At 39.6% G+C, this 22140-nt stretch overlaps 1 protein-coding gene across 1 annotated transcript in view; it reads right to left on the bottom strand.

Annotated features, from left to right (window-relative positions):
* Nucleotides 1–884: 884 nt before the first annotated feature.
* Nucleotides 885–22140, bottom strand: part of LOC114479150 (oxysterol-binding protein-related protein 1) — a 34190-nt gene continuing 12934 nt past the window's right edge. Inside the window, exons 9-12 of the mRNA XM_028472667.1 lie at nt 19478–19594; nt 19275–19398; nt 9874–9964; nt 885–1751 (exon numbers count right to left, since the gene is read on the bottom strand). Of these exons, the coding sequence (XP_028328468.1) occupies nt 1649–1751; nt 9874–9964; nt 19275–19398; nt 19478–19594 (435 nt within the window). The 3' untranslated portion in view covers nt 885–1648. The remainder of the gene's footprint in view (nt 1752–9873; nt 9965–19274; nt 19399–19477; nt 19595–22140) is intronic.

Raw genomic sequence — 22140 nt, forward strand, 5'->3', positions numbered from 1 at the left:
CAACAACAAAAATAAGCTTATAATTCCATCATCGTTTTTTTTTGTTATCTAAGGTAAGGGGTCTTTAAACTCATCAAAGAAGTTAAAACAAATTCACTTTTGGCTCTTCTGAGTCTAACGCATTTACGCTCAAAAGCAGAAGTTTAAAAGGGGAAGCCAAAATTTATACCAGTAAATTCTCTTTAAATCTGATTTTTGAATAGTCAATATGACCTGTAAGATAAAGGCAGGAAGAAAAAAAATTCCAAGAGTTTATGAAGCATCAAGCTTTTATTTAACAAGAGAAAATAAAAAAGCAACAGCAGCAAAAACAGGTTTCCATGTAGCAGCTGCAGACCAATGGAAAAAGGTTTGCATTCTGAGGAATGTGAAGCTTGCATAGATTAAGTGCTACATATGCAGTCACAGTGACAGAGTTCAGTTAATTCAATGCTCACAGCACGAGGATCATCAATAGTTCTACTTAATGTGAGATTGGATGCAATTCTCCCTCAAGTTGAAAGTGCTACAGAATCACGTGACATAGACTGATTTAATTGTACTTTAGAAAAGCAGGGAAGGGAATAGTTTAGCACAGCTACAGTTATCTGCACAAGTAGAAACACCCAAAGGAACAGGCTTTGTTTGGGCCCAGTGCTGTCATTCAGTTACATTTAACAAACATGGCAGAGTTTAAGGAAATTCATCAACACTGGGTCCGTCTATCACTTCCATATGAGTATTTATACATGACCTACAGTTATCTAGAACCATACAATGAATTTCTCTGTCAGTTTTATTCTGAACATATGCATCTAGCGGAACAAACTGGACAAGCTCGTGTGCACTGGGATTAGCCCGTTGACATCTACGCCAAACTAAAAAACAAAAAAAAACAGTGGTGCTGGATAAGAGGTTGTTTGATTTATATTATTCATCTTCTAATCGTGCTTTAATCTGGGATGTAGGGATTTGCTGGAGTTTATGGCAGCTGATGTCAAGCCCAGGACAGGAAACGAGTGTAAAGAGAGACACACACGTTTCATATGGAATAATTTTCATCAATATGCATTCTTAGTTGATTTTCTGTTCTAGTTTTTGCATTGACACTAACAATGAAACTATATGAAAACAGACTGCTTCAAACACACTGGTATTCTCAAATATTTGCACAACTTGATGCATTACAGCAGAGGATAATTTAGAGAAGGCAGTAGCTATAAGTACGTAGCCATATCATACGTAGCGCCACTCATTGGCCAGTACTTCTGTTTGCTATTAATACGTAGATCCCTAAACTACGTTATGGACTAACTAAACCTAAAATAGCACCGGGGATTATTTGTACGGCTACGTATGGATAGCCACTAGAGACAGTGTGTTAAGTCAACATTTTCTCTCAATCAAAATGAGGTAACTTCTTAGAGACCTTGTCTAACTAACATGAAACACGTCTTCAGTTACATTCTACTTTAGTCCATTGTATATCACACAAGAAGCCATTAACAAGCTTAACCAGATATTTAGTGCTTCATTCTTCACACATTGAAATGCAGTTAATATTTTTCGTTTAACTTAAATTGAGCCTCCATCTATATCTACAGCATTATTATATCAGAACCTTAAAGAGAGTAGTGGCCTTATCGCAGCCAATCAAGTCTAAAAGTTGTTAGTAAATGTCAGGCAGCTGAGAGTAGTTCCTGTCCCAGTAGTTTTTCATGTAGAGCCAGTCCTGAGCTTTGTTGTAAGGGTTGATTCCTTGCTGAAACCATCTGCAGAAAAATTTAAAAAAAGACAATATTCAGAACAAACAATGCATGTAAAACACAGTGATGTGAAACTACACACTGCTACACTACTTTTTAAATTACAATTTCATTTAGCAGATGCTATTAACCAAAGAGTTAAGGGCCTTGCTCAACATCTCAGAGCAAGGTTGAATTCAACCCGATGACCCTCCAATTACAAGCCCTGATTCTTAACCGTTACGCCACCACCATGAATGTCAGGATTTAGTCTTCATTCAGCATTTACTCCCTGTAAAATAATAAGTTCCATTCTGTCAGTCACATTAGCAGAGGTGAGGAACCAGCTCAGGTCCCAATGGCATCAGCCCTAGATTGCTGAAGTCTTGTGCTGACCGGGTTGTTGATCAGATATTGAATTTGAGCCTGATGTGCGGGAAGGTGCTACAGCTGTGGAAAACTTCCTTGTGTTGTGCCTGTCCCCAAGACACCATGCCCCAAGAATGGGTACAGACCGGTGGCATCAACATCCCACCTGGTGAAGATCTTGGAGAGTACTTAGCAATCTCCACCCACTGTGAGTTCATAAATGGACCCATTCCAGGTAACCTATCAGCCTAATACTGGGGTGGATCATGGATGATGCTTTTATCTACCTCTATCATTGTCAAGTAATTTTGTTATTTTTTTAATGAATCACACTTGTCCATTAGGTTGATAACTTTTAAAAGAAACAGAAGTCATTCAGATACAAACTTTTTTTTTTTCAATTAAATCAACATAGTCTAATCATTTGAAACAAAACTAAAAATGCATAATAATCCTCTGGTGGATTCCCATAATTTTTCTGACCAGTGGTAGCTTTAAACATTGTGCTGCTGCTGAGCAGCTTTGTGTGGCTATTGTGGCTGTCAGTGGCAGCTGGCCAATAGAGGGTGCTAGGGTGCCGCCCCACCACTCACCATGTCAGTTTGAGGAAAACATATAAAAAATAATACTACAAAACAAATGTATATCTGTATTTAGATAATCAGAATTAATATTACATAGAGTTATAGTTATAAAGATAATGAGTATAGTTGTTTTGTTTAATCTGTGTCTGATTGGTGACGTGTTTCTGCTTTGGGGTGCACTAATCTTTATCATCATTAAAAGTTATACATGCACAGTAACTCCTCTTCAGTACAAGCCAATGGAGTGTCTCTGGGCGCAGCTTACCTGAGAAGGGTCTAGCTGCAGCCACAGCCGTTACAAACCACGCTCCTTATTAACCACACCCCCTTACAAAATACACCCTATCACACCCCCTGAGCCAATACCTTTCCACTAACCTCAACCGCTTCTGCCATCCCTTTTCTTCTGCTATTGGACTTCCGGCTAGTCGTACACTGTAGAGTGTAACGCTGCCCTCCACAGTCATTCTTCTTTGAGGTTTTAAGGCGGTTGACAAACCATGATTTAGTGCATTACTGCCACCCACTGGAGGACCAACTACCGCTTCCGCCTCCCATGTTCTGGCACATTTGGAAGGTTGCAATCCTTTTTCCTTTTTCACTAACCCTAACTCTAACCGCTACCGCCTCCACTTCCTGGCTATACTTACCTTCCTTTTTCACTAACTCTAACCGCTACTGCCTCCACTTCCTGGCTACATTTACCTTTGTTTGTTACTAACCCTAACTGCTTCTGCCATGGGCGTGATTTGTAAGGAACGTTGCTTGTAAGGGGTGTCACTTGCACTGTACCCACGGCTGCAGTTGGATATACGTGGCTTACCTGCGCCCAGAGACAGTCTGCAGCTGCGCACAGTTGAATGCAGCCGCTCAGTTCACAACACCACTTCCCGCCATGAGGGGGGCTGACGGCACAGTGGTCCGTCATGAAGTTGCTCATTGACAGGTGAATCCGTGGGACGATAGAAGGAGAGAAGTAAAATGAAGAAAGATAAATGAAATAATTCTGCTTTCCCTGCCTACTTTTACTAAAGTCAGGGTCAGACCGAATATGGATACAGACAGGTATGACCCATTCAAGGAATTCTAGGATTTTTCTAAGAGTGAGTTCAGTAAGAGCTAATTTAAGCCTTAAAATGCTTTGTGAATACAGGCACTGGTTCTTGAACCCAAAGTGGTCACACTACTTTCATTTTGTTATACCACTTTGAAGAATAGAAGTAGAAACTTTGAGTTGTTTCCTCTTGGCTTTTTAAAAACTGTCTTTTAAGTTATAGTTTAATTTACATATATTTCAAAAAAGAAAAAATTAACTTGCTGGAATCCAAACTGTCTTTGTTACACAATTTCACAGCAGAGACTGTGTAGCTTGGAAATGTTCTAACGTTTGCATGTCTTACACATTCATCCTAGTCAGTCTTGAAACAACTCTGCTGAGCTTGTATATGTATTGGCTTCTTGTCTTTGTATTGTGCTATCCAGACGATGTCACAGACTGCAAAATTCAGCTCCTTGGTGTGTTATCAACTTCTGCTGGGATGATCTTGAGTCTCTTCAAAGAATACCATTCAAACTCGAAGCTGCCTGGGTCCCCTTTGGTTCCTGTTGTTCCAAGCAATAGTGAGATTGGAGTGATGTAGCTCATGGAATCCTCTCTACTTTGGATCTGAGCATGTATTGGCCTTTTATTTGCCAAGTTATCTGACATGTAAAGGAATGTTTGAAATTCATCCCACGTGAAAAGTCTATCTCCTCCTAGGTTGCACAATACTTTTTTTTACAGCATCGACAGCACCTTTAGCAGCACCATTGTGGGGAGGTTGCTGTATGAATTTTCCAGGATTGTTCATTTCCATGCTTTGTAGCTTAATTTTCAAGTTGAGATACACCCAAACAATTGATGAAAGAATACAGCTTTCAGTGCTGGTTTTGCACCAGCAAAGTTTTTCCCAAGCTCTGACCAGAGTTTACCGGGATGTGAACCTCTGTCAGTGACCAGTCAACTGAGAGTTTCCTATTGGCCTACTAAAGTCTGTGTGGCTCTTGAGACCATATAGAAAAACACAATTTCTCATACCTTAAAGCTGATATCTGGAGTTTCTGAGAGGACAACTCGATGTCCCGCCCTCAACAGCTCCACTTCCTCCCCCTGCCTCTGCAATCCACCAGAAGCCACGCCTCTACTTTTCTCCATGCGCATAACGAAACATAACAAGGTCGCACCGGGTCGCATTGATATAGATCTATGGGACCTGTAAGAGCCAAAATCATATTTACCTGTTTGCTGTTGTGACGAGTGGCCTTGTTTCTGTGCACAGTTCCGCATTCACTTTGATTGACAGTCTCAAAAATATGAAGTCGAAGCCTATTGGCTGGGCGCACACAGCAATCATTTCCATTTGTAGAGTGCTCTATAGCAGTAGTTCCCAACCTTTCTTGTCTTGTGTACCCCTTCAGCCTTTTTGCCATACCATGAGTACCCCCTCACTCATACGTGTTCATAATTCTCCAAAAGTAGAACATAACTGAATATTCAACACAAGTCATTTTATTTCCTCTTCTTAAATTGAACAATTAATATTCAGGCATTACATTCTTATTTAACTCAAATTAAATATCAAATTATGTTGCCTTCAAGGCAATAAAAATTATAACTTAAAAAAATAATATTATAGAAAGCGTTTGTATTATTAATGGTAAATAGAATAGATTTATATAGCGCCTTATAACCACACTGAGGCAGTCCCAAAGCACTTTACATATCAGCTCATTCACCCAATCACTCTCACATTCACACACCAATGGGACAGGACTACCATGCAAGGCGCTAGTGGACCATTGGGAGCAACTTAGGGTTCAGTGTCTTGCCCAAGGACACTTCGATACGTAGTCAGGTACTGGTATCGAACCCCCAACCTCTCGATCAGAAGACGACCCTCCACCACCTGAGCCACGGTTGCCCATAAATTAAAAATAACAACTAATATAAATAAATAACTACAAAACAAATAATTAACCAGCCTGTGTTATAACTTTTATGATATTTACCACAAAAGGAGCTTCTTTGAATATGTCCTCTTTAAACAGGCATTTAAACTTTAAAAATAAGTCATAGCACACACGTACCATTTTATTGACGGACTTATGAAATGAACAAGAATATTTTTTATTATCTTGGAAATAAATTCTTAATTTTTATACGTACCCCTAGGGGTACGCACACCCCTGGTTGGGAAACACTGGTCTATAGTACGAAGAACATAGATTTCTCAGAAACTCCGGATATCAGCTTTAAGTTTTATTATTTTCTTCACTTCATCTTTCACTTTAAAACGACCAAATAAATCAACATTTATGTACTCAAATGGCTTCAGAGCTGCTGTTCTCCCATTGGGTATGTCACCCATTATTTGTCTGTTTCCAATTTCCTGTCAACAACACTTTTAGCCAGTCTTCTACCTTTTATAATCCAGACAATCTTTCACATTTGAATAAGTTATCTCTCTTTGTCCTTGTGGTTTACTTTGTGAGCTTCTTGGGCTAAAAGAATAGCAATCCAGCTTTTATATGGAAGGATAGGTTCCTCCCTCCACACAGCAATAAACTGGACTCTTTGTACACGACTAGCCAGTTCAGAGTTGTCAAGAAAGCCACCACCCTCTTGAACTACAAGACAAAGAACTCTAAATGCATCTTCAAGCCTTCCACTCCACAAGAGCCCTGCACACCCAGCATATGAGCTGGCTTGTGCTGCAGCTTCAGTTTGTACAGGTGCCTTCTGCTCACTTGATCGCATATTTTCTTTCTTGCCATTGGCTTCAAACTGCTTTTGAAAAAGCATTTGATCTGAAGGTCGAGGGGATCAGGTCACAAGACAAGTCTCAGGTTATCATCAGAAAATGTTTTTTTATGGTTTGGGGCGAGGGCACACCCAATCCTACACTCATGACACCTTTCAAGTTAAAACTTCTTATGTTGAGAACTTTGTGTATCTACAACAGAGCACAGACTGTTTAAGTGTGCAGCGTGTCTCTGCAGTCTATTCTAAACATTGCTGTGCAAGAAGGATAAATAAACCATGAGTTGTTGCCACCGTGCACCGGATTGTATATTGATTGGATACACATTTTATGGTTCACGTAAGCCTACATGCATTAATTTTCACCATAATATTAATATATTTGACCTAATGATTCACTAAAGTAACACATCTGTAACACAACAGGCCTGTGTATATAAATATTTGTCTGATATGTGAGGAGATTAAATGGATAAGATGAATAAAGCTTCAATTCACCACCTCACCATCACATTGTTTCTTCATGTCTGGTGGTGCACATTCTCACTCTTGAAAAAAAAAGTCATGGACAGTGTTGTGTGTATCTTTGAATTGTTCCAAAGAATGATTATTTACTTTTTCTAAATTGTATAACAAACCAGGCTCGTCCTCCTTTCACTGGATTTTATACAGAATTTAACTACAAGGCAAAGCTTTTAACTGTCTGCCATAACAACAGTTATGCTCACTGCCTTGCTCAGAGTCTGAGGCTTCCACTGTCTGAACCTCAGACAGTGGCAGGCCCTGCTGCCCGTAAGACAATATAAGGCTGGAAATGTGTTAGTGTTGTGTTCAAGACCACAGTATTAAAGACCAAGATTTGCCCGAGACTAGAATGCACTTAGACTAGGGCCTTATAAAATCTGTTTTATTTTTTTTTTTAACCCTAACCCTTTTTTTGTTTTCCACATTAATTTTTAAAAATTCTGTTTTTTTAGAAATAGAAATCACATTTTTCAGAAAATATTTGTTTTTAACTCCCGTGAGGAAATAAATACAAATAAATAAATAAATCCATAATTAAACAAAAATGTATGTCAAAAATAAACTACACACAATTAAAAGGTAGATATAAGTTGTAGTGTCATGTATTATTCTGACTTCTCTTTCCCACTGGAACAGTTGCACTTGAGGTAGCTTGCTGACTGTGAATGTGTAACTACGAAACACGGACAAAAAGCTGGAATAAAAAGAATTAAAAGACAACACAGACTGAGTTATTCTTAGTTAACCAGGCATAACAGTTAGAACACTGAGCAGGTGAAGATGATTAAAGCTGATCACATTTTCACGGAGCGCTGCTGCACTACACGAAACACGGACGGAGCTTCACAGGCACAGCAAAGTTAAACTGGCACTAGAGGTTCTGTAGTCAGTGATGATTTGCGTTGTTTTAGATGGTGTTTGTGGTGGTTTAAGATGAGTTTAATGCAGCCAGGACAGGAGGAGAGAGGGTGGTGCACCTAATAAGCGGTCCCTGGAAACCTTTTCCCATAAAAAATGTTCTTTGCACCACGATGACAGCATTTAATGCGATTCCATTAATGTGGATTTTATAGGGCCGTATACAGGGTGATTAACTCTGAGCTTGTGTACCATGCCCAATCATGAAAAGCTTGATTGTTTCATTGGCGCAACCCAAGGGACTATGCAAGGCAGGGGGCGTCCTCTTCCCTGAGTCAAACATAAAGCTGACCGCATACCTTGACATGGAAGCATGTCAGTATCTTTGTCAGGTCATCGTTAACTGTTTCCTCACTCTGCCCTATCTGCAGATTTGGGCCACTTCGCATTCAATATGTGCCTTTTGATATTTTTCTTCATAGGAAAAGTCTGCTCTTTAATCTCTTCCTTTGAAGTTCTTTGTGGCTGGATGGAGTCCTCCACCAGCATTTCTGTGGTTCTACCAACCTCCTCAGTGACGTGGGTGCTGATTCTCTGCAAACTGTGGTTGAGTAACTGTCCCTGTGCTTCACTCAATTGATTTGACTGGTTGCTTCGTAAGAAGTACTGTTCAATGTGATTCCCTCAAATATTCTTTTCTTGGTGGATTCTCTGCTCCCTAATTGATGTTATTTTCCCCTCCACAGTTGCTGAAGTGAGTGTCCTGCTGCTGCTGTGGTTGTGCCATTTGCCGTGTTCGCTCTCGTGGTCATTTCCATCCTGAACAATTTCAGTAACAAATCACAAAAACAACAAAAAATCAAGCTCACCACCTTTCACCACCACACCTCCTGCTTGTCTGCAGCTGTGTGTGTCACTCAGTCACAACATCAAGAAGGTTGCAGTTACCACGGTGCAGATTAATGCTTGAATTGAAGATATTTATCATCTTACCAAGTTCTTCTTATTAAAAAAGTTGAAGAATAACAGAAATCAGTGGTGATTAACTCTGAGCTTGTGTACCTAACAGGTCTTGACTAGTCTTCAAGTAAAATCCCAAGTCCATGCAGCCAGAGACAAGACTGAGTAAAAATGCTTTTGAGTTCAAGACAAGACCAAGACCTTTAAAATGTGGTCTCGAGACCGGCATCCACTTCTACTACTGTACACTAAAACGTGTTAATGATCCTTCCACAGGTTGACCTATGGAAAGCTTGTTATGACTTGTTATGTTTAGAATAAATATAACAAAATATAATAAATAGAATTTGCCCATTTATTCACAAGAGTGGGCATTTTTCCAACAGTGGGAAAACTACATTTAAAACTAAAAAAGTTGTGATAATTTGGATAATAATCAATCAATCAATCAATCTTTTATTTGTATAGCGCCAAATCATAACCAATGGTATCTCAAGGCACTTTACAGTAGAGCAGTCTTAAGGACGGACTCTTCATTTTATGGATACACACATATGCATATATACGTATATACACATACATATGTATCCCACACCCAACATGAATTCATCATGGCGGCAAGGAAAACCTTCTGTTAAGCAGCAGGAACCTTGTGTGGATTCCATTCCTATGATGAACAGCCATCCACGTTATGCTGTGCTGGGTGTATGGAATATTTCAATTACACTACACAGTACTGAAGGTGGTGTGACATGCTCGTAAGGGAAGTTCAGCAGCGAATGTGAAATGGAAAATTAATAATCAGCAATCATCAAAACATTGTGTTGATAATCATTATTTAATCAAAAATTGGTCTGTTATCGAATTCAGACTTCAGTAATCAAAATCATGTTGGGAAAATTGCACTGATAAACCACTTCTATGTACCTCCCATTGAATTTTATAGTCTACTCAAAGCACTTGTTGCAAATTTACTCTGTAATGAGAAAAAATATTGTATGAAGAGGCATCATCATCAGCCATCTCTCTTTCTCTCACACACACACACACTCACCTGGTCCTCCAATCTTTTGTGGACTTGGAATGACTCTTACGAGCCGCCCTCTGCTTCTCCTCCAGCCTTATCTTCTCAGCACTGGCCTGATCTGCAGGACACAGAAGTTCAATTCAACTTTATTTACATAGAGCTAATTACAACAATAGCAGCGCTCATCAAAAGACACAAAAACATCCAATAATTCCACATCAACATGCATCAGCTACAGCTACAAATCTCTTAGGGAATAAATCTCCAGCAAATCCAGGCTCAGAGGTGGCAGCCATCTGCCTCGACTGGTTGGGGTTAAAGCAGAACTAAGTAACTTTTTCACCTTAATAAATCCTTCTCGTAGTCTCTGTGAGGGTAATGGGTATGGGGTGATATGGGGGGGGGGGTGGGGGGGGATCTTTCATCTCTCCCTGCTGTGTCTGACAGAAAACAGCACTTGCAACTTTCCCTGCCTCCGACCCGGTGGCAAGACGTACCGTACTGCTTTACGGCAGCCCAATACAAACGAATGCTAGATTATGCACACGGTTGTATACAAATTCACTTTTCTCAAACTCATGGCTTAGTCAGCAAAAAAATGCAGAGAAGACCCTTTGTCCGAGGAACGGAGCAACTTCATGCAGTGACAGCTCAGCAGCAACACGCAGCAATCATACACACTGTCGTCACGGCAACAGGCACGCACACACACTCACAACCCAGCGCTCCATCAGGCAGCACACACACAAATATACATCAGTTTATCTATCTATCTATCCATCCATCCATCCATCCATCCATTCCTCCATTTTCAGAGCTGCTTTGTCAGCACACAAACAAACACATTCCACACATTTCCACACTCCCTTACGTATTACTCTCACATCATTAATTTATTTTACTTGTCTCTCTTCCTTAGTGTCACTGTTGTATTAGGATTTTGTCAGTGATTGGTTGCTACTGTCTTGGGAGAGCAAAAGTGCAAATGTAGCTGTGGGGTGGGGCAGGCGGCGGGGGGTGTGGAGTCTTTACGACAGTGACAAAATCAAAAGGGACCTTTAGGGAGAGCGCTAAGCGCAAGTTACTTAGTTCTGCTTTAATGGATAGAAAGAGCAGAACAGATTAGAGAGAAAGAACATCAGTGTCCCAGACTAGTTGAGCCGCGAACCACAGATTAGGAACTGCCAGCTCCAGCATCAATACGCCTGTTTAAGAAATCATTGACCACTGCTGCAGGGGGGACATTAGCTTTGTTTCCAATTGTAAAAATGTTATTAGTAAAAAAGTTGATGAAGTCGTCACTGCTCGGGTTGACAGGAATATAAGGCTCAACAGAGCTGTGACTTTTGATGAGCCTGGCTACTGTGCTGAATAGAAACTGAGGATTATCCTTCTTTTCCTATTAAAGTTAAAATGGTAAATGGACTTCATTTATATAGCGCTTTATCACCACACTGAAGCAGTCTCAAAGCGCTTTACATATCAGCTCATTCACCCTCACATTCACACACCAGTGGGACAGGACTGCCATGCAATGAGCTAATCGACCACTGCGAGCAACTTAGGGTTGAGACACTTCGACACATAGTCAGGTACTGGGATCGAACCCCCAACCTCTCAATCAGAAGACGACCCGCTACCACCTGAGCCACGGTCGCCCATTGAGTAATAAGAAGTTCTAGCTTTGCAAAGAGCTTTTTTTTAAGTGAACAAACGCTTTCTCCAGGCTATATGAACCTACTGCCAGGTTTGATGAAAGCAACCTCCTTTTGCGATGCCTGTTTTAAAAGACGGATTTTACAGTTATACCAGGGAGACACCAATTCATAATACAAACTCATTTTTAAGTGGAGCAACTGCATCCAGAGCTGTGTGCAGTGGCAGCATTGACCATCTACTTTCTCTGTAGTAAGACATTGATAGCTGCTCTCTGTTGAGAAATATGGATCAGAGATAAGCAGTGATGGGGCCAGATCTATAGCTACAGCTTTTTTCAGACAGTGATCTACTATAGTGTACTCTTCTCTCAGAATTTAAGCATGCAGATATTCTAAATTCAAAGGATACCAAAAATTGATCTTAAAGAATAGGATAATGAGCATACATTTTCAGATGGCCCATATCTACACCATACTTTAAAACAAAGTCCAGGGCATGATTAAAATGATGAGTTGGTTCGTTTACATTTTGTGTGAAACCGATTGAATCTAATAGAGAGGTAAATAATTTATTTAGGCTGTTGTTTTCATCATCATCATGAATATTAAAGTCACTCACTAAGCTAACCTTATCAGTACTCAGCACCAGATCATTGAAAAAGTCAGAGAATTCAGAAACTCTGATAATGGACCAGGAGAAACTATAGAGTGAAAAACTGCTGCCACTCCCCCTCCTCAACCCCTTTCATGGGGAACGTGGTGATTATTAGAATTGGGAGGGCTGACTTCATTAAGAGCCACACAATCTTTATTTGAGCCAGGTCTTAGTGAGGCATAGTAAACCTAATTGATGGTCAGTGTAGCGGACACAGTCTGTGACCTGTTAACAGACACCACAACACATCTCACTTTAGAGAGAAGGCCTCCCAATAACTGTAATCTAACTCTTGTCTTCTCCCTCTCCTGTGGACTCAGACATAAGCTCGGTTTCATACGAGTTAACAATGGAGATGCTTTAAAACTGGGAACAGATTTCCAATGCAAAGTTCAAATGTATTTCTCCTGTTTTAATTCACTGCTTCAACTTCACAAGCATCAACCTAGAAAATCCGAATTCCCATATTATAAAGGTTACAGTAAAATGAGTATCATGTTTCCTTTCAAACTGATCAGAAAAAATATTATCTCTGCACCTATCTTGATTTGACTTTCATAATCTGTTTGTGTTCTGTGTTATATCTTAAAGCTGAACTAATTAACTTTTTCACCTTACTAAATCCTTCTCGTAGAGAAAAGCTTCCATTCCCCCACTGCTGTAAGTCTGAGTGACAGGAGCCGACAAGGACAAAGCCTGCTGACGTTGATAAAAGAACAGCCCGAAACCCACTGTAAAACTCTGGTCTGGAACAGCTGTAAAATCAGCTGTGAAGCCGACAGGCCCAGAACCTCTCACATCGGACCAACTCAATGGTACCGGAGTAGCGCTTTCCCGTACGGACCCTCTTTTTACTCAGAACACTCAGGAATTAACGTAAACACATTCACGTAACTTTACATGTTTAAAGGCCAACACGTATACTCTCAGTCCCATACTGATCGCACAATAGAAACACACTCACACACACACACACACACACATCAGCGCACGGGGGAACAAGCGAACGTCAAACACAGTCTCGCAGTGCATGCAAGGGATCCAGTTGATCTATTTACATAATCCACATATCAAAACTAAGGATAAGGATAGTTCTAGGGCAGAAAAAGGTTTGTATCAACAGTGGATTGCTTCAAGGCTGTCCTTCTCTGGTTGATGGTCTTGCATGCAGTGCTGAAGCTGCGCTCACTGCTACTGCTGGCAGGAATGGCAAGCATGCTGCGTGCAAGGATAATATGTGACCAAATCTGACCACCAGTTCTAAATATCTGTCCGAATCCGACCCGTCTGGTAGCGTCGGGTCCATCAGCCTTTGGTTTGGTATCCATCCTTTAACAGTGATTTTTAATTGGTGGGTCACGACCGAACAAGAACGTTTTCTAGTAAAAATGAATATGTTTTGTTGTGTTTTGACAGTGCATTTACACTGCAACAGCATTTTGGTGCTTGAAAACGGAACTTTTTAAAAACTGGCACCAGAGTGGAAGTTTTTGAAAAAGGCTTCCCCCTCCGTCTCCGTGTAAACAGGAAAACAACACGTTCTGTGTCACGGGCATGTGCAATGGCTGCAGCGCCTCAGAGGCTAGTTTTAGTTGGACCGACAAAGTTAGACCCGACTCAACCCGTAGCCAGGCCGAACCCGAATAAAGCCGATCTCTCTTTAAGCCTGAACCCATTGCTGCCTGACACTATTAACATCCGTGTGCACATGTAGGTGCCCCCTCAGTGCCATCCATTTTAGAGCATTTTGACTAATTTTTAAAGACCTACAGAATATTTTGTAACTATGACAATCTGAATTCTGAATGATTAAAGTCTCTAATTTCATCAGAAAATATAATTTTGTTTTTAGCTTCTTTCGTTCTTCTCTAATCCACAGTTGAATAGAGGTAGTCCCGGCGCCAGCTCAGTACAGAAGGGGGGCGGCTGAAAACCGAGTTGGGGCGATAACGTGTGTGCATATAGAAAACTTATGCAGCCCAACTGTTTTATATAAGGCACATAGACGTGATAACAAGTTACAATAACACACTGCCACAAGTAAATATACCTGCTTTACTAACACAACGTTCATTCTAACCCGACCATTAAGAAACAGATGAAAACTTGATTAACCTCACTAGCCAATCAGAAGCAAGAAACAAGTCAGGTAACCCAGAGCAACATAAAAACAGACTCCACAGATCAGACGGCACTATTCAAACATGTGATGTCCAACAGCGTATGATCAATAACCACATTGGTAACAAACACAAACAGCAACATCACCAACAATACAGATGATAAATTAACCAGCTTTTACCTTCAGTAAAGTTGCAGTCTATGCAACATGCTGCGATGTGCTCTGTAAATACGTTCTTCAATGTAGAGAATGAGTTTTAGCACATAGCATTTGATGCCCCGAATGTTAGTGCGTGTTTGAACGCCGTCATTACCACTGTCATTACCACTGTCATTACCACTGTCATTACTATTTTATTGCACAATGCGAGATCCTCTAGGATAATGTTAAAAGATATTAAAAAGTGATCTGATAGCAGAGGATTTCCATTGTAGACTTTTAGTTCATTAATATCAAGGCCATATGTTAGAACAAGATCAAGAGTATGATTTAAACGATGAGTAGCTTCATTAATAGTTTGAAAAAAGCCAACTGAGTCTATTAGGGACATAAAGGCTGAGCTCAGGCTATCACTATCTTTGTCAACATGGATAATAAAATCTCCTACTATCAGTATTTTATCAGAACTGAGGACTAAGTTTGATATAAACTCAGAGAATTCTGATAGAAATTCAGAATAAGGGCCTGGAAATACGTCTCCACTGATCCAAGTGATGATGAAGTAAATCAACACTTTTTTTGAGAAGTTCAGTTAAATTCCGAAGAAGCCAATTTTGGTTCATTGGCCTGGCATGAATACTACATAATTTATTATGCTTCGCGCGATCTCATGTAAACAGAAAGCTATGATTCAGACTACTTGAATCTTGTAAAAACGCTGTTTTTCCACTAAAATACAAAATGTTTGCGCTCTCTTCTGACAGAACTGCTGAAAAACAACTATGCCCCAAGACCCCTCCATCCCACAGTTTACTGTGTTACTCTTCAAGGGGGTTTGTGTAGAAAGGACATTTTACATGTAGGAGCCAATTCAAGTAATTCCATTTGAATCAAAGTTCTCATCCTGTTTTCCTCTGAGTTGTCTCCATCTTGTGGGCGAAGTGGAGTATAAAGGGGCCTGGAGGGTCACCTGGAAGTGTGGCTGCAGCAGGAAGACTTGGGCTGCATCCAAATAGTCCCTCCTATCTCCTTTATTATTCACTGTTTCTTAACCCCCGTTAGTGTTTAAATGGTGGCCTTGATAAAAAAAAAAAAAAAAGTTAGAGTTTTATTTAAGCTGAGGGAAGGAGGCTCAATGCTTCCTTTTAACCTCCTTTATCCCATAGGAAACACTGATGTATCCTTTACAAAAGGAGACAAGATAATGCTGACCCACATTACATTTAAAGGGACACGCACACCCGAGCACTTAAGGAAACTCACGATGACTGTCAAGGGACGGAGATCGTGTTAGTTACCAATGCAATAATATGCTTTCAACAATTTTAAATAATCTAAAAACCACATTTTATTACATGTAATCCATATTATCAGATTATAACCGACATAAAAAAAGAAGGGATCAGATACATGTGTAGCCACAATATGTTGTATTCAACATAGTTCATATTTGTGAGTGTGAGCAACCATTCTCAATGTGACGTTCTTTTAGTTTCACTTTTGTTCCTCGTAGCCCGGCAGCCTCTGTTCCTTTGATTTACATTCAAACCTTGTGATTTTTGAGATTATATCAGCGGAAAGTGTTAAGTGCACTTTTAGAAGTCTTTTTTAAATTTTTGGAAATTTGAAGTTTTTTATCCACGGCGGACGTCACTAAACTTTGCAGACGTCTGATTATTACGTCACATAGTTGAAGTGCGTCTTATTGTCAAAACAAACATGATGGCATTTCACAATTTTTTCAATCGTTGTACTCAGCTCCAGCTCAAACTGTGCGACTAAGACACAGAGCCCGAATGTGCGTAGCTCACGATTCATGTTCTCACACTGTATAGTCCGACACTGACATGCAACGTACAAATTAGAAGAAGAAGAAGAAGAACTCTGAAGCGTCACCATTAAAACAGACGAAGAAGAAAAAAACGGAAGTGGAGAGACACTCGTAAATCTCAGCAAAAAGAGCCTAAAAAAAGAAAAGACGTCGATGTGATGGACCAGGAGTTGGCTAGACAGACGGGGGCAGTACGGTCCGTCAATTTTACAGCGGTCCTACGATGTTTGCGCACGCGCAGTGTGAGCGTTTTATGGTAAACCGGTCCATGGCACTGCTTCAACTGTGCGATATCCTCACGAGGAGCGACTGGATTTCAAACATGTTTGAAATCCTCACGACCTACGATTGCTGATCGGGAGCTGGTCGTGAGGTGTTAAACGCTTCTCCATGTATACTACAAGATACATGACACACAATCTAGCAGAGACTCACACGATCCCACAAAATAGTCGCATGAGTCGAAAATCGGCTCAAAATGGGCCAAAAGTCGCACAGTGTATGCCTGCCTTAAATCCTCTTCTAACACCTTTTCTTCACTTCATGACATCATCCACGGGGTTATGGAAAAGTGGATAGGAAAGGTGATAGGAGGGACTATTCGGACGCAGCCATAGTCGTTGACTTCCTTCTAACTGGTTTAAGCCTGAAACTTTTGTTGTAGTTTATCTTTTCAAATCTAAATATTTGTCAACCATTGAAATTATTTTCTTATCATGATTTTCGTTATTGAAATAAACCTTGCTTCATTTTGGAATATTTTTTGTGGACATTACGTTATTTTTTCAGTGGAGCGTCAGTTCAGGCCTTTTGCTCATTTAGAGCCAGGAATAAAAAAAAATAGAACCTGACTCAAAGGAAAAAAAAAGGAAAAAGGAATTGAAGCTCCAAAGGACTCCAAAGGCACAGCTTTAGAAAGAACCTAGGAAAGTGTGGAAGGGCCTAAAGGCCTGGAAAATGGTACGTACGAGTCGTCTTATACTTCACTCAAATCAATGACAATATCAAAGGCTATAATTAGTTCAATTAAGGATGTCCCAATCCAATCATGTGATCGGAAATAGGGTCCGACCATTTCAGACTCGATCGGAATCGGACGTTATCTCTTCCGATCAGGACTCGGACATATATGTATATTTATTTTCATTATAGGGGTGGACGGCATATCGGTCATACTAAATACCGGTATATATTTTCATTATGATATACATTTTTAATATGCCATCGTACCGGTATATTGATTACACAACGTTCGGAGCGCTACGCGTTTAGGCTGTGATAACTCGTGAATTGTGCAAGTAAGACGGCAGAAGTCCAAGAACAGATTAATGGATGAAGAGCAGCCAACGTGAGAGTCTACGGGCAGACAGGGAGGGACGGTTTGCAGCAGCATACAGCAGACAGTGATGACATCGTATCCACAACCAGTAGTAAAAAGTAGAGCACAGTGATACACAGTCCAATTTCTTTAAGTGTGAGATTATTTAAATTCAAAGTCTCTAAATATTTAGATATATATTTTTTAATCTAGTCCCACCACTACTATAAACACATCAACGGCTGCATACCAGCACAATATTTTTTTGTGTTACAGATTCAGTGTGAGCATTGAGAAGTGGTACCACAGCATTTGTGTACAAGTGTAAAGCTTGTACATACTTTGAATACATTGGTGTTAGTACAGAATGTAACTACGGTAGTTATACAAATTATGTTTATTCATTATTTTTGTTTGTTTTAAAGCATTGTTTTTGTTGTTTGAATGCATAAAAAAGCATCCACAAGTTAATTTATGTTCCTCTAATTATTAGTTTATTTCTTTGTGCATTTTTGTTGCGAAGGACAGTTTTAATGAGGACACTGACATTGCAATTTAAAAATAAAGTATGATTACAGTTTAAACTTGACTAATAAACACTTGTAAAAAACAGTTTTAATATTTGCTGCTACCTTTTATTCTTTATTGTAAGGATAGACATTGGCTAAATAGTTAAACTGTTTGTAGTAATGTAGAATAGAATAATAGACACTTGTAAAAAGCAGTTTTGATATTTAAACCCACTGTTTATTGTTTTACACTAAGGTCACAGAATATTATAGGTAGAAAAAGTTAGTTACTTAGTTTCAAAGGGTGGACAGGGGCTAGATGGTAAAAAATGTTTATAGTTAAATGTAGAATGGATTAAGAAACACTTAGAAAAAGCAGATTTGATATTTTCAGCCATTGTTTATTTTTAAAATGTAAGTTCACCCACATTTTCAGGCCAAAATAATTTGTTACCTTGTGTTGGTTTGAAGGTGCAAAAATCTATCTGTTGCAGGCTTTTCTGAACATCTCTGAATGGTTCAAGTTATCCCACCTACTGTAACTCTGAATGTAAAAAACCTGTTTCTATGTGCTTCTCTTTGCACAACAGCTATTTGTTTTGTATTTTAGGTCAGGTATCACTGCCATTTATTAAGAAAACACAACCTTTTTAAAATGTCTGAACAATCATGTCACAACTGTTCCGTGCTGACCACTAGGTGTCAGAGCGCCCACACTAACCTCCTCCAGTGGGGACTGCCTGGTCCCAAGATTCAGGACTTCATTTGGTCAGTCTGTTCTTTCCTCAAAAGGAGCAAAAACTGTGGAACTTTCTACCCACTCAACTAAAGTTAGAAACTAATGGCAATGCTTTTAACTGAAGACTCAAACAAGGGCTAAAATCAAAACAACAGTGTTCACACTAATAGTTTTCTTGTGTGCCCGTGTTGACTGCCCTATAACAGACTGTAGTTCACTTTTAGTATTGCTTTTCTTTTATTGTTGTTATGTACTATACAGTACATTTTTTCTCTTTACTTTCTTATTACTTCTATTACTTAACACTTTAAAAGCCTCCTGAGGACAGGTGTTGCAAATTAGCACATCGACTAATACAATGAAATTAAGACATCTGGTCGTGACCAATGTAATTGTGATGTCCACATTAAATGAACAAATAAATAAAAACAAAGTACCTATGTCTCCGTTCTCCATGGCACGGATGTCTGGCCTGAAGCGACTGTCTGTGTTTGGAATGAACTGCTCCATGTTCTCCTCGAGTTCATTCAGCTGCATGGCAAACATGGAGAAGGCGTAGAACTGCAACAAAAGAATACCACTTGTACACAAAAAAATGTAAACGGTGAATGACACTCCTCGGCTTTATGTTTGCTCACACCTCAGCTGAGTTTTCAGGTCGAGGAGTAATTTTCCAGATGAGCTCGCTGCCTGGGATTACTTGCACCGTCTCAGTGTCAGGTAGAGGTATCTCCTCCGGCTCCTCGTCTACACTGCTCTGAGGGGAGCAACATTTAACCACTGTTACGGCAATTATTATTCTTCATATCATCAAATGTGTGTTCATGTGTGCAATTTTTAACGTGTTTATGCACAATGACTGCATTATTCATTGTACTTGTGAACAAAAACAGTGTGTGCTCATATATTAGCAAATTGTACATTTTGTAAGTTCTTCTTCGTCTCTGGGATATCTTCTCATCTCGTGGGTCACAATGAGCTCACAAATCATGATACCTGTCCAGTTGGTACTAGACTTCAAGGTTGTACACACCAGGGGTGGAAAGAGTACAGAAAAAATCTACTCAAGTAAAAGTACTGTTACTTTGATTAAATTTGACTTAAAGTACAAGCAAAGTTATTGGTGTAAAAATCTACTCGAGTAAAAGTACAAAGTAGCGCACTTCAAATGTACTCAGAGTAAACGTTACTTAGGTAGTTTTTTTTGGGGGGGGATCTCTCTCATGCAATAAAAAAATGAAAAGACTTGTTTACAAATCAAACTAGGTATAATTTATTAGAAAATACCATTTCAAAATAACGTGCATGAGAACAAGACATGGTGTGGCTAACCTATATAAATAAAATAAATGTCAAGGATGTCAATTCAATGAGGTAAGTGCTTGTATCAATACATCCAATGTGTCAGAGCATCCAATAAATCACCTCTGAAAGCAAGAAGTGCGTACAGTATGTTACATAAAGTCTATAAAACATTCTAGGTGGAATGAATTTCTATTAATAATAATAATTGTAATTAAAATCACATGATCATTGCCAAAAATGCTGATCAATTGGCTACAACACCTCTAGCTGTTATGAAAAAAAACGCGCACACAATGCGTAAAGACGCACAGTGGCTGATCTGGCACTGCTGGAGGACGAGGCGCACTGGAGACCAGAGTCGGCACCAGGCAGTATTAAATGGGGGGGCATTAAGAAAACTTTGGGGGGCACAAAAACGCTCCGCTCTGAGTCGCACACAACCTAATGCTATATAAACACAGCCACTAAAACAAAGTTAGCTCGCTAACATACCTCTGACCAAGTAGTTACTGCAGACACAGGCATCAGCAGACTCTGCTCCTCCCGACATTAGTAGTAGGTTTAAAATCCACTTTTTACGGCGTTGTTCTGTGAACTTTTTACATTTCTCACCTTGTGAAAGACAATCTTTGGTACTCTATAAAATCTCTTTTCCTTTTCTCAGTTAGAATGACTGGAGCAGCCGTAAACTCAGGTTCTCAAGTTTCCTGCTCTCCATCAGAATTTAGCGCTGAGTGACCTCACGTGAATCAAGAGAGCAGGCCATAGACATATACACATTCTATTGTCTGATCCTAACAACAGCAATAGCACAAATGTAGCAGACTCCCGTCCGCATGCGGAATTTATTTTACTCTGTAACGGAATCTGTTTCAAATGTAGCGAAGTACTGCTACTTGAAACAAAATTTACTTAAGTAAAAGTAAAATTACAGATTTTAAAAAGTACTCAAAAACTAGAAGTACACAAAAAAGCTACTCAATTACAGTAATGAGAGTAAATGTAATTCCTTACTTTCCACCCCGGTACACACACACACACACACACACACACACACACACACACACACACACACACACACACACACACACACACACACACACACACACACACACACACACACACCATGGACTCGCTGAAACATTATGGGTATATTTTTTTTTTAAAAAAGGGTCATCTTCCTTTCATGCACCAACATTGGTTTTCATTAAAGCTATGGACAAAAATTCACTGTTCACAGTTCACAGTTAATAAGTCAGGTACTTATGTGAAATTTAAGATTCGTCAACTAACATAAGGCAATAGTTGAAATTGCATTGTCAGAAATTTTGATTAATTTAACGAGAGATAAAACAAACTATTCACTAATGACTTATTAGACACATTTGTTGCAGACTTTACATCTTTTAACACTTTTTGAAAGGAGTGTATTTGTGGCGCTTGTGATTGGCTGATTTTTCATGCTGACTTATATTGTTCGTTCGTTCCTTCCTCCGTGGAAACGTTAAAATCTCAGTTATTAATCGAACAGAATGTGTAACTGTGTCACATCCTGCTGCTCTTTAGGAAGGTAAACTCTCTGTCACATTTTCCAAAGTATTTACACCAGTTCTTTGTTTTTTTTCACCGGAGCGTCTTCATTCATCATCTCTTTTCTGAGTTGTTTCCGTGTTTGTTGCCGCTGTCGGCAATAATCTCGCAAGAACTGCCACTCAGGCCATTTCAGGTGGCAGTTCGAGGCTAATGATGCCGTTCAGTTTAGTATGGCATATTTGAATTATTATTACATTAAAAAATGGGATATTTACGGGAAAAGACTAATACGATGGAGGGAAAGAGGGGTAAAATACGGGAGCTTCCCGGCAAAAACGGGATACTTGACAGGTATGGAAAAAACTAGCACAAGACAACTTTAACCATTGTTCACTATAATCTTGTTTAAATGACTTGAATATTATAATAATTGTTCAGTACAATCTTGTGTACAAGACTTATTGA

This window comes from Gouania willdenowi, chromosome 17 (assembly GCF_900634775.1).
Source record: "Gouania willdenowi chromosome 17, fGouWil2.1, whole genome shotgun sequence".
Taxonomy (NCBI): domain Eukaryota; kingdom Metazoa; phylum Chordata; class Actinopteri; order Blenniiformes; family Gobiesocidae; genus Gouania; species Gouania willdenowi.